General features: G+C 35.7%; 1 protein-coding gene across 1 annotated transcript in view; it reads left to right on the top strand.

Annotated features, from left to right (window-relative positions):
• Positions 1-13,795, top strand: part of LOC106868782 (transforming growth factor-beta-induced protein ig-h3) — a 52,377-nt gene that overhangs the window by 28,246 nt on the left and 10,336 nt on the right. The window contains exons 4-5 of the mRNA XM_014914200.3: positions 900-1,039; positions 3,383-3,542. Coding sequence (XP_014769686.1) covers positions 900-1,039; positions 3,383-3,542 — 300 coding nt within the window. The remainder of the gene's footprint in view (positions 1-899; positions 1,040-3,382; positions 3,543-13,795) is intronic.

Genomic DNA, 13,795 nt, shown 5'->3' with positions numbered 1-13,795 from the left:
CTGTGTTTATATTAGACAGCATTATTACCAAATATGGAATGTACAGAAGGATATATATTATAACATTGTCATTTATACATAAAACATATTTATACATAAGCATTTATACATAAATACATGTATTAAGTCAATGAGGGAGCCTTGATATCACCAAATCAACAGCCAAATCTAATCACATCCTCTTTATAAAAGAACACATTGGGTAATGTAGTGCTAGATATACTAAAAGTGTCTTTGAGGAGATCTGGATCAAGGCTGACCTGGAGTTAAATAATATCTCTACTGCTACCACCATGGAAGCATCTCTTACATTGACATTTGATCTGCAAGTAATGGCAGCCAAGTCTGCATCAAATCATAATATATTATCATAAAAGAAAAAAACAATACATTAAATTTAAGAAGTCCAACATATCCCTAAAAAAGGGCTGGGATGGTTATGGCAAGCATGCCATTGAGTATGAGTCTACAGTCTCTGGGCTAAACAACATGTTTAGTCTGAAGCCAATGAGAAAATGTTTATGTGGTTGCTCTCTCCGAGAGAAATAACAGTCACTTCTCCTTCAAATTATCATCTAAAACAGGAACTCCACATTAAAGAATTTACAATTCAAGTACACAATGACTGTAAACAGATAGCGTGGGTCATGAAAGGTATATGGGCAGTCATGGCTAGAACGTAACATAGGCCTATTTCATTAGAGCTGATCTGCAGGTAAACAATAATTGTTACTACTACTACTACTACTACTACACCATCACCACCACCACCAACCACTACCACCACCACTGCAACCACCACCGCCACTACTACTACTACTAGACAGTGTTTTGACTTACTGCTATTTTTTTTGTTTTATTTTATTTGTTTTTGTTGTTTGCTTTTTTTGTTCTTTCAGATCATTACTGCATCAGGATCAAAAATTCTCAATAAAGATAACACAAATGGATTGTCTGTGGTTCATTTAATTGATGGTTTAATGTTTCCTCTCCCCATGGAAAATGCTTATGGTGAGATATTACGGCAACCAAAATTCAGGTATGTTACTAAATATTCACTCTTTATGATACATGCATCATACGCACTCGCATATATATATATATATATATATAAAAAGATAAAGAGAACAATGGTAAAGTTAGAAATATATTTTATGGATAAAATATATTTCTAACTTTACCATTGTTCTCTTTATCTTTTTATATATTTATACATACATACGCTAATGCACGACTTATAATCCCCAATCCTGTTCATACAACGATTGGGGCATAACTAGCCGGTATACAGCACTTACTTGGTATTACCTGTATCTTTGGGTTTGGTTAAATCCAATACCCTCCTTAACCTTTTATATATATATATATATATATATATATACACACACAGACATATATACACAGACAGACAGCAGACAAGCACACACACTCATATCTATCTATCTGTCTGTGTGCCAATATGTATGTACGTATGTATGTATTTTATTGATTATTGTAGTCTGTAGGGTGTTTTTGCTTTTGACATGTATTATGTATGTAATATTATGGCTGTGTGGTAAGAAGCTTGCTTCCCAAATGCATGTTCCTGGGTTCAGTCCTGCCATTTGGCACCTTGGGCAAGTATCTTCTGCTATAGCCTCAGGTCAATCAAAGCCTTCTGAGCAAATTTGGTAGAAAGAAATTGAAAGAAGCCCTTGTATATATGCATATTTATATATCAATGATTGAAACAAGAAAAAGATAATATATCATACACTTTATTGTGTTTCGTTTGGTGTGTGATTTGGTCTGTGATAAAACTGTCTCATGGGAAACTGGTCTGTGGTTCTGAAAAGGTTGGGAATCATTGGTCTATTGTATGTTCTGTGGCTTGTTAGTTTGTAGTATGATATTGAAGAAAAGTTTTTCATTCAGGTGTTATGATATAGTGCTAACAATTCTGCCAGCTCATTAATAGAAATATATAATATTACATAGGAGGTGGTATCAAAAAGTCCCCGGACTAGTTCTGTAGCACACCAACAGATGGCAGCACACAGCTGCATGCACAATGAGAGCTAACAGTGACTTTCATGAGGTAGTATGCCAAGTGACATCATTGTATTTACTTCACAAGTTGTGAAATTTGTGTTTTTGTAATCACATGTATGCTGTAGTTTACAAAGTTTGTCATGGACTGGAAGTTGGAACAAAGAGCCATTTTGCGTTAAACTTGGAAAGTCTCTTATAGAGACATTGAGCATATTTTGACAAGCTTACAGCAATGAGGCAATGGATTGCACACAATGTTTCGAGTGGCATGAGTGCTTCAAAAATGGAAGTCAATGAGTGATCGTCCCTGGAAGACAATAAGCAATCTGGAAGACCTACCATGAGTGTCACCCCCAGAAATGTGGAGAAAGCTCATCAGCTTGTGTATGAGGATCATTGGGGGACAATTAACGTTTTGAAGCATTCGAGGGAGAACATTCAGTGAAAGCAACTGGATCTATGGAGCATAAAGAATTATGTACCCAGTTACCGAGCTCTCCTCACTTGTGAGTTTCTCATCAAAAGCAATGCAGTATCACTTCTGCACCCACCCTAATTGTCAGGTTTAGTACCTGTGAACTTCCATTTCTTCCCCAAGATGAAAAGGTAGCTCAAAGGTTGTCATTTTAACACTGTTGTCAAGATCCAGAGGGAATCACAGAAGGTCCTCAACTCGCTTACAGCAAATAACTTCCAGGCCAGATTCCAAAAGTGGCAGGAACACTGAGACCAGTGTATTGCTGCACAAGGTGAATATTTTGAAGGAGTGGAGCCTGGTGTAGCCATCTGGTTTCACCAGTCCTCAGTCAAATCGTCCAACCCATGCTAGCATGGAAAGCGGACGTTAAACGACGATGATAATATTAAAACTCAAGTAAACAAGTTATTTTTTATTAAACATAATTAGTTCATAAACTTTTTCATGCTACCTTGTATATAATAATCATGTAATTCTATTGATGAGTTTGTGATGAGGTGTGATGCATATGGTGCTCTGTTTCTTGGGTTTTAATGATGTATTCAACCATTCTGTGACAATTATTGCCATCATTTCATTTTCATTATGAAACTAAGAAAGTCTTGAAATGTTAACAGATTAATAAAGAGGAATCTTTATTGTTCCTAACTAAATATAAAGGGATTATGAGGGTGAGGAATGATGATGGTGGAATTGGTGACAATGGTGATGGAAATGGTAAGGAAGGTGACAGACACAATAGAGCAGACGATAGTGATGATGATGATGATGGTGGTGGTGGTGGTATTGGTTTGGTAATGGTACTGGTAATAGAGTGGCGATGGTAGTGATTATGATGATGATGATAATGGTGGTACTGAATTTCTTTTGCAGCATTTTGCGGCGTCTTGTATTGAAATCTTATTTACTTGTCCGAGTTCTGTCTGAAACTAAACAAAACTTGACCATCTTTGCACCAACAAATGAAGCTTTTTACAATTTACCAGCTGGAACTTTGGAGAAGTTGGAAAACAATGTTCCTTTATTAACCCAGGTAACAGTTCATAATTTTCACACACACACACACACACACACACAAGAAGTAAAAGCAGCTCTAATATCATTAAATATATATACTAATGTATATGTGTATTTTCCAGTTTATATACCCCGCTATACCATTGCAGTCACTAGAAAATACACAAAACATATACATTAGTATATATATTTAATAATATATATCTATAGTAGAATAGTAAAAAGAAAGTTCTTGGTAAGTATTATATATATTTGAAAAAATTAGTAGAGATGGCTTTTTGGAGGGGATCATTTTTATTTTAATCTTAATAATAATGTTTACAGTTATTTACTCTGATATGAGTTTTGAGCCTCAAGTAGCTGTTTTCAAACTGAAAAATGTATGTTTTACTGGTTGCTTAAATAGCAAAGGTATTTTTCTTACAAGTATTCCTCCCAAAAAGATATACACAAAAAAGGAGAAAAAATATTTTAAAATATATATATATATATATATATATATATATAATACAAAAGCATGTAAGAAGAAGATGAAGAAGAAGACTAATAGTAATTAAGAGCAGTGGGGAGGAGAGTTGAGTCCATCAAGAATAAAGAAATGGAATATTTTGGTGTGGTCAATATTGTTGTGTTCTTGTCAAAAGATGACCCGTGTGGTGCCTATTGCCTTGAGGACACCTAATCAGTTCTCCCAGGTAGTATGGTGAACATATATATACACATACACATGTGCACGTACGTACACACACACATACATACATATACACGTACACACACATATATATATATTCAGCCAAATCACTGAAATTTGAAACATTATTAGAAGAAATTTCCCCAAAACTTTCAACCAGTATAAACAAATATGAATCCTTTACTAATGCCTTCCATGAAATGGAACAAGAAACACTGATCTACAGAGAAACACTGCATTCCCTTCTTACAGACCATCATTAAAATGAAAACCAAAGCAAAACTCCAGAAACAGATATCCACAGCCTAAATTCAACCACACAAAACATATTAAAAGAATGGAATGAACTCAACTTGGAAAAAGAGGCATACACAAAGAAAAGCCAGATGAAAAACATCTGGAATAACATATTAAATTAAAGAAAACAAGCATATAGGAGAGCCTTAAAAAATAAAAACCTAGCTAACACATATCAACAGTGGAGGAGCAGAGAAGAAGTAATACTCCCAAGAAAATTTTGTATCATTGGAGCCAAATGAAGAAACAAAGATTCACCTCAATTTAGCACTACAGAGATTTGAGCCTGTAATCACACTTCTTCGCCTTAGAGTAACAAACTCCCAAAAGAAATTTGAAAAATATGACACCTGTATACATGAAGAAATTAACAAAAGAAGCAGTGGAAGTATCCAAAAAAAAAAAATCTTCTAGATATGTGGAAAACTGACACCAATAGAGAGGAGATCAAGTTTAAGATCTTGGAATCAAAAATCCTCTTGCTACTGCATTACGAAAACACCTATGGGAAAACCCAGATAAAACTTAAACACTGACCTACTACGAAATCCATCAGACTTCAAAACAACACCAAAAGAAAGGAAGTTTGCTCACAAAATAGCCAAAGATACTTCAGTCCTCTAAGAAATACAAATTTGCGATCATACACAGATGTAACAAGAAACAAGGGAACATACAACCCCAACTAAAGAACAAATAGAACTCTACAGAGACCAAATCATAGACACAAATGAACCACATGGAACAACAATAGAATAATGAGTCGACCCCCAATCCAACAACCAAGAACATACTTACCCATGAATAACCAACCTAAAATATTTACATATAAAAAAATACAAAATTCTCACATAAACACTCCCAATGCCAATGGAAACCATTTTTTAAGACAGGAAATCTAACACCAAAAAAAAGAAAATAACACCATTCTTCCCAAAACACTAGAAAGCAAACATAAGCAAACCGAAAATACTAAATTTCTCTACTAAGAAATTAAACTCCTGGAAAATGAATTGAAATTTACACCCACTCCAAAATCCAACCAAAGCTGAACTCATAAAAGACACAGAAGAATTTTGCTGAAAATTATGATTGAGAGAATTTTTTCTAAATACTGGACACACAGATGAATCACTGGTTAAAAACAGAACAGGATTCAGCCCTCTCTTAAATAGAGACGAAAATTTTGAAAAATATATTAGCTCAGATAGAGAGGAAATGTAAATCCAACATATCCAAAGATCAATTGAAAGCATTAAAAAAATTACAAAAAGACTCTTCGATAATTTTCAAAGAAGCTGACAAAAGTAGAGCAATAGTTATCATGGACAAGAACCATTCCACAGATATGGTGATGGAACAGTTCAGCAACCATCACTTCTACAAGAAGCTAAACCAAAATGAAGATAAAAATACAATGCAAGATACATAAACTGGTCTTAAAATATCATAATAACCTAACTGAGAATGAAGTTAATTATTTAACCAACTAAGTAAAACCAGTAACTTCTATGGTTTATTTAAGAGCCACAAATCAAAAGAAATCCAAGACAACATAAAAGGAAACAATTCAACATGTTGAAATTCCAAAACACAGAGACCTGAAACTATGCCCAATCATTGCAGGACCAGAATCCAATACACAATGCTTAAGCAACTTAATAGATATAGTTCTAAAACCTTTATGCAAAATGATACCAAGCTTTGTCTAGGACAATATGGACTTTTTAAACTACATAACTAAAAGTGTCCACCAGGAGACAATTTTTGTTAGTTTTGATGTAACTAGTCTATACACCAATATCCCATATGATCTAGGAAATGAAGCTATAAATTTTTGGTTAACAAAACACCCGAATCATATCATGGAAATATTCTCAAAAACCTTCATTTTAGAAGGATTAAAATTAATACTAGAAAATAATAACTTCTTCGACAACACCTACTTACAAATAAAAGGAACAATGATAGGGACAAACGCAACCCCCACCTATGCAACATTCGTAATGGGCTTCTCAAAGGTCAAACTCTATTCTCAACTAACAGAAATATTTAACAAACAATTCTCCATTTATATAAAAAACCAATTGGAAATGGTATTTGAATGACTGCTTTATATTTTGGACCAAAAGCAAGAAAACTTAGGAAGCTCTCACTCACTTTTAAATAATTTACATACCTCAATAAAATTCACCATGGAACAACACACAAAGGAATTACCATTTTTAGACATACTTCTTATAAAAGAAAACAACACCATAAAAACAGATCTCTTTTACAACCTATACACACACCAGTATTTGAACTTTCATTTCCCCATCCTTCACATACCAAAAAAACAAAAAAACAACATACCATTTAATATGGCAAAACAAACTTGCACTATGGTAATAGATGCAGAATTAAGGGATAAAAGATTACAGGAATTAAAAATATTTCTAAAAGAACAAAAATATCCTACTAGTTTAATTGATACAGCAATCACCAGGGCAAAACATATCCTACTAGTTTAATTGATACAGCAATCACCAGGGCAAAAAACATCCAAACTTCAGAGGAAAATATACACACAAAAATAAAAATGAACTCATAAGCATTTCTTTTGTCATCACCCACAACCCAAGAAATCACAACATCAATACTGCAAAAAGATACCTCCCAATTCTTCTACAATTATCAAGAATGAACAAATTGATAACAGATTCAAAAATAATTTATAGCAGACATCAAGCACCCAACCTAAAAAGTTCTTAACCCAAGCAAGATTTACTACTATAGAAACAAGAAAGAGAGTTCAAAAATGTGGTGATCCTCACCATGGAACTTGTGATGACATTGAAGAAGGAGAACAAATTACTTTTAAAGATAATATCACTTTTAAAATAAATGCAAATATGAATTGCAAATCTAGAAAACTAATCTACTGTGCCACATGCTCTGAATACAAAGGATACTGCATTGGTGAAACAGGCATTGGATTATATGAGAGAGTAACGGTACGTAAACAAAAAAATCCATGACACCACTTTTAGAAACACAACTTGCAGTGAACACTTCGAAAAATGTGGGCAAAGAAAATTCAAAATATTTTCTTTCTTCAAACTACAGACAGAAAATGAACATTTTCGTAAGGTCAAGGAAGAATACTTTATTTGAAAATACCAACTGAAACTAAACAAAAAATAATACCAAAACCACTGGAACTACCATCCCAACAATCCACAGGAAGACACCAACCAAATACTGCCTGAATAATGAGAACTACATATGAGTATACACTCTTTTATGTACTATGTGTGTGTGTGTATATATATATATATATATATATATATATATATATAGGTGTACACTTTCTTATGTGCATATGTATGTGTATGTATCATCATCATTGTCGTTGAATGTCCGCTTTCCATGCTGACATGGGTTGGACGGTTTGACTGGGGACTGGTGAGCCAGATGGCTGCACCAAGCTCCAATCTGATCTGGCAGAGTTTCTACAGCTGGATGCCCTACCTAACACCAACCATTCCAAGAGTGTAGTGGGTGCTTTTACATGCCATATATATATATATATATATATATATATATATATATATACAAAAATAAGAGGAATGACCAGCAAAAGTGAACTCCTATATGCTAGAAATAGATGCCGAATCATCTAACCACGAAGAAATATGTTCTCAGTAAAAAATTAGCGACACAACAGACTGTAAAAGGGCAAGATAAATGAAAAAATACTAAAAAAAAAGAACGATTAACCTACGTACCATGGTTTCACCTGTTAAAATTTACGTAAGTAAATATCTGCAGGATCATCAGCGTAGTCTGTCGATTTAAAAATATAATTTTCAGAACTAGACATAAGACGTCCACCCGAAATGAAGCACGTGTAGAGTTCTACAAATTACATTCAGTGTATCCCTTCAAATGTCTTCAATCTGGCGCGCCAAGGCCGGAAATAACTCTGCAGTTAATAAATTTTTGCAGCTAATTTACCGGTTTGAGAATATCATTATTTAAATTTATTAATAAGGGTAGAAATTGATATTAATCAATTAAAACCAGTGGTCTAGCATATTAAAAAATCCGAAGATTAAAATTATATTACATACAAAAATAAGATGAATGACCAGCAAAAGTGGACTCCTATATGCTAGAAATAGATGCCGAATCATCTAACCACGAAGAAATATGTTCTCAGTAAAAAATTAGCGACACAACAGACTGTAAAAGGGCAAGACAAATGAAAAATACTAAAAAAAAAAAAAAACACGATTAACCTACGTACCATGGTTTCACCTGTTAAAATTTACGTAAGTAAATATCTGCAGGATTATCAGCGCAGTCTGTCGATTTAAAAATATACAGTCATTAATAAATTTCAGGACAACCTTATTTTCTTGAGTACACATAGAAAGTTATATCCAAACTACTAATCTAATAACATTATCATTTTATATCCTACTATATTGTGCAATAAAATAACGTACATTAGAATTAATTAAAAATTATATAAACACATTTTATAAAAAATATATATATACCTTACTTGTTATTAGTCTGTGGGGAAGGAAGATAATATTAGTCAACGCTACACGTGTTTCTAAGCTGGTGGTTTGTTCTACCAGCCTATACCTAATACGTAAATCCACCAGTGCGTCCTCAGGCTATTTTTCTTTATATTATCATTATTAACAGATTCTACTTAATCATCCAAATTCTAAGATATCTTCAGTAAAAATAAGAATATCTATATATATATAACTTCCTAATATATTTTTATAAAATTTAAAAGTTCTTAAAAATTAAAAAAATTATAAAATTTTAAAAATTTATGAAAATTTAATAAAATTAAACACCTAAAAATATAATAACGATATATATATATATATATATATATATATATATATATAGAAATTGCTAAACGTAAAGAAACCCTCATCGACTATTTTATAACCATGTTAAATTAAACCGCCTATCTATATAAACTTTATGGGAATTAATAATTTACCCCTATCAAAACTAGTATAGGTGGAGATGGAGTATATGTAATCTGGATATACCCCCCCCCCCCCCCTTTAAAATTTTTTTTTTTTTTTTTACGGAATCCTATGTTTCAGACCATGGAGAATCTGATTCTGAAAAAAAATTTCAAAAATCTCAATTTCAAAATGTTATTACCTATTCTATATGACTTCGCTCTTCTAATGATATTCCAATTCAGGGTGTATTCTATCTTTTTAGATTTCAATTCCCATATATATTTACTTAAACCTGTCGAATTACTTAATTTGGGATTTTTAAAGGATTGATAATGCTGGGAAATTCTTCTTTTAATTTCATTCAATGTGGATCCTATATATTATTTTTTCTTATTATTATTAATTACAGAGGCATCAAGCTGTTAGATCAGGTTATGAAAGTTACAGAGAGGGTCATAGCCCAACTAATTTGGGAGCGAATCAATTTAGATGAGATGCAGTTTGGGTTCGTGCCAGGTAAAAGCACTACTGATGCCTTATTTCTAGTGAGACAGTTGCAGGAGAAATACCTAGCTAAGGATAAACCTCTGTACCTGGCTTTCGTTGACATGGAGAAAGCCTTTGACAGGGTCCCCCGATCCCTTATCTGGTGGTCAATGAGGAAACTTGGGATAGAAGAATGGTTAGTGAGAGCTGTGCGAGCCATGTACAGAGATGCTGCCAGTAAGGTGAGGGTTGGAAATGAGTACAGCAATGAATTCCGGGTAGAGGTAGGGGTCCACCAAGGTTCCGTCCTCAGCCCCCTATTATTTACCATAGTCCTCCAGGCAATCACAGAGGAGTTCAAGACAGGTTGCCCCTGGGAGCTCCTCTATGCTGATGACCTTGCCCTAATTGCGGAGTCACTATCAGAACTAGAGGAGAAGTTTCAGGTGTGGAAGCAAGGTCTAGAATTGAAGGGCCTTAGAGTCAACCTAGCTAAAACCAAAATCCTAATAAGTAGGAAGGTAGATAAAACACAAACCCCTTCAGGTAGATGGCCCTGCTCAGTATGTAGAAAAGGAGTAGGTAGTAACTCTATAAGATGTACCCGGTGCAAGCTATGGACACATAAGAGGTGCAGCAACATCAAAGGCAGGTTAACTAGCAAGTTAGTTTTTGTTTGTGGCAGATGTTCAGGTGCAATAAAGACTGCAAACAAACAGGAAACAACTTCTATCTCATTCCAGGGTGAAAAACTAGAGGTAGTCGATAGCTTCCGCTATCTGGGCGACCAAGTTAGTAGTGGGGGTGGGTGCGCTGAAAGTGTAGCTGCTAGAATAAGAATAGCCTGGGCAAAGTTTAGAGAGCTCTTACCCCTGCTGGCGACAAAGGGACTCTCACTCAGAGTAAAAGGCAGACTGTATGACGCATGCGTACGAACAACCATGCTACATGGCAGTGAAACATGGGCTGTAACTGCTGAGGACATACGTAAGCTCGCAAGGAATGAAGCCAGTATGCTCCGTTGGATGTGTAATGTCAATGTGAATACCCGTCAGAGTGTAAGTATCTTGAGAGAAAAGCTGAACATTAGAAGCATCAGTTGTGGCGTGCAAGAGAGACGATTGCGCTGGTATGGACATGTGGTGAGAATGGAGGAGGATAGCTGCGTGAAAAAGTGCCACACCCTAACAGTTGAGGGAACCCGTGGAAGAGGTAGGCCCAGGAAGACCTGGGCTGAGGTGGTGAGGCAAGACCTTCGTACATTGGGCCTCACCGAGGCGATGACTACGGACCGAGACCTTTGGAAATGGGCTGTGCGTGAGAAGACCCGGCAAGCCAAGTAAGATCGTTGCCAGTGCCCCTGGACTGGTTCTTGTGCGGGTGGCACATGAGATGCACCATTTTGAGCGTGGCCGTTGCCAGTACCGCCTGACTGGCTCCTGTAGGATTTTCGAGCGAGATCGTTGCCAGTGCCCCTGGACTGGCTTGTGCGGGTGGCACATAAAAGACACCATTTCGAGCGTGGCCGTTTTCGTGCGGGTGACACGTAAAAGCACCCACTACACTCTCTGAGTGGTTGGCGTTAGGAAGGGCATCCAGCTGTAGAAACTCTGCCAAATCGGACTGGAGCCTGGTGTTGCCATCCGGTTTCACCAGTCCTCAGTCAAATCGTCCAACCCATGCTAGCATGGAAAGCGGACGTTAAACGATGATGATGATGATGATGATGATGAACGAAAATGTTAAAGTATTATCCAATATTATAAATGAACGAAAGCACTAATAAAGTATTATCCAAAATTCTGACTGTCTCCTTTTTCTCAATATATGTATGTGTGTGTGTGTCGGTGTGTGTGAGTGTCTGTATGTGTGTGCGTGTTTGCACACCATACCACCTGTGAGAACTGAATAGGTGACCTCAAATCAATAGGCACCACACAGGTCACCATTCAACAAGAACACAACATTATCCCCTCCAAAATATTCCATTACTTTATTCTTGATAGACTTAACTCTCCTCCTCACTGTTTTCAATTACTATTAGCCTTATCTTTACTCTTATCTTTATTTTTATTCATATATTTACTTTCAGTTTTTCTTTATTTCATTTACTTTCTTCTTCTACTTCTTTGCCTTTTTCTTCCATGTTGTTGTTGTTCTTGTTCTTCTTCTTCACACATGCTTTTGTATTTTATATATATATATATATATATATATATATATATATATATTTAAATATTTTTTCCCTTTTTTGTGTATATTTTTTTTGTCTGTATACTTGTAAGAAAAATACCTTTTCTATTTAAGCAACCACTAAAACATACATTTTTCAGTTTGAAAACGGCTATGGCATTGTTCAGGCATGTTTTTTCTCGCGCCGGTGAAAGTTTAATGATATTGTTGATATTGTTACTGTGAACTGTTTGTTTTGTGTTTTTCTAAAACACTACTTGTTTTCTGCTTTGTAGCAGATTTATTTTTTCCCTTCCCACTCGTTTCAAAGGGGAAAATAATCTTGCAAATATGAATTTGTCACTCATTTATTCTGAGGAAGAGCTAATCTATGGAAACATTTTGGAAGCCTTATTGACAGGTGTACCAATGGAACAAATGGAAAAGAAAGATATGCCTGTCGAACAGGTGGAAGAAATAAACATGGCTGTTGTACAGGCAGAAGAAGGAAATGTGCCTGTTGTACAGGCTGAGGAAAGAAATGTACCTTTTAAACAGGCAAAAGGAAAAAATGTGCTTGTTGAACAGGTGGAAATGTCAAGAAATACTGTGAATTTTGCAGCTGCTTCAACTTGTACCAAGGAAGACCTAAAATTTGACAAAAACGAACTGGGAAAATACAAAGGTCTGTTACTCTAGGAGGGACATGATATTAAATTGGTCCCTCCAACTGAGATTTCACATATTACCCAAAGGAAAACTAAAAAGATCGACTTTGTTAACAAAGAGAGAAAACTGAAAAATGTCTGAGGCCCATCTGGCAAGAGACAACTTATATTGTCGGGGCAGACGTTTTGGAACTGTGGAGTTTCATTTTCCTAGCGATGAGAAAGCTAGGGAACACTCCACAGCCACACTAAAATCAACAGAAGTGGTTCCCCTGCTGACTTACCTTGGAAGAGGAACATCTAAGGTAAGGGTGGCGGAGATACCACCAGAAATTGACGTAGCTTGGCTAGTGGCCACCATAATAATGAGCCTGGAGGATAAAATTACTATCCTCCATGCCACCAAATACCACCTCCAAAATTGGATAGGCTAGACACGTAATAATTCAAGCCATGCCCCTAGACTTAGAAGAGATCCCCAATTCCATAATAATTGGGGAAGCTGTTAACTTGAAGGTCCTTGTAGAAGGATGTAAGCCCCATTGCTACAAATGTGGAAAAAAGGGCCACATTCGAGCTGAATGCGAAAAGAGGAAGGAAAAAGAAGAGAAAACAACCACACCACTAGAGACAACAACTGCGGTGCCCCCACCAGTCAAGGAACAGCCAGCACTGCGGGAGGGGACAGAAAACCAAGAGTGGGTCACTGTTGGCCTACCAAAAAGAAGGAGAAAGAGAAAAGACCCTCCTCATCTGATACACCAACCACTAGTACATACACACCCACAGAGATACTCACAAGCACACACACACCTACACATGCACCCACAAACACACAAGCACCCACAAACACACACTCATCCACAAGCACGCACACACTCCCCACCAATCACCAAAGAAAAGACTAAAAAATATAACTGCTATAAATTCAAAAAATGCCTTTCTAAAGGAAAAAAATAAAACAGGCCAA

Source organism: Octopus bimaculoides, chromosome 8 (assembly GCF_046866305.1).
Source record: "Octopus bimaculoides isolate indiv1 chromosome 8, ASM4686630v1, whole genome shotgun sequence".
Classification (NCBI taxonomy): domain Eukaryota; kingdom Metazoa; phylum Mollusca; class Cephalopoda; order Octopoda; family Octopodidae; genus Octopus; species Octopus bimaculoides.
Note: the sequence above shows the minus strand (reverse complement) of the source record. Positions and strands in the feature narration are given on the sequence as shown.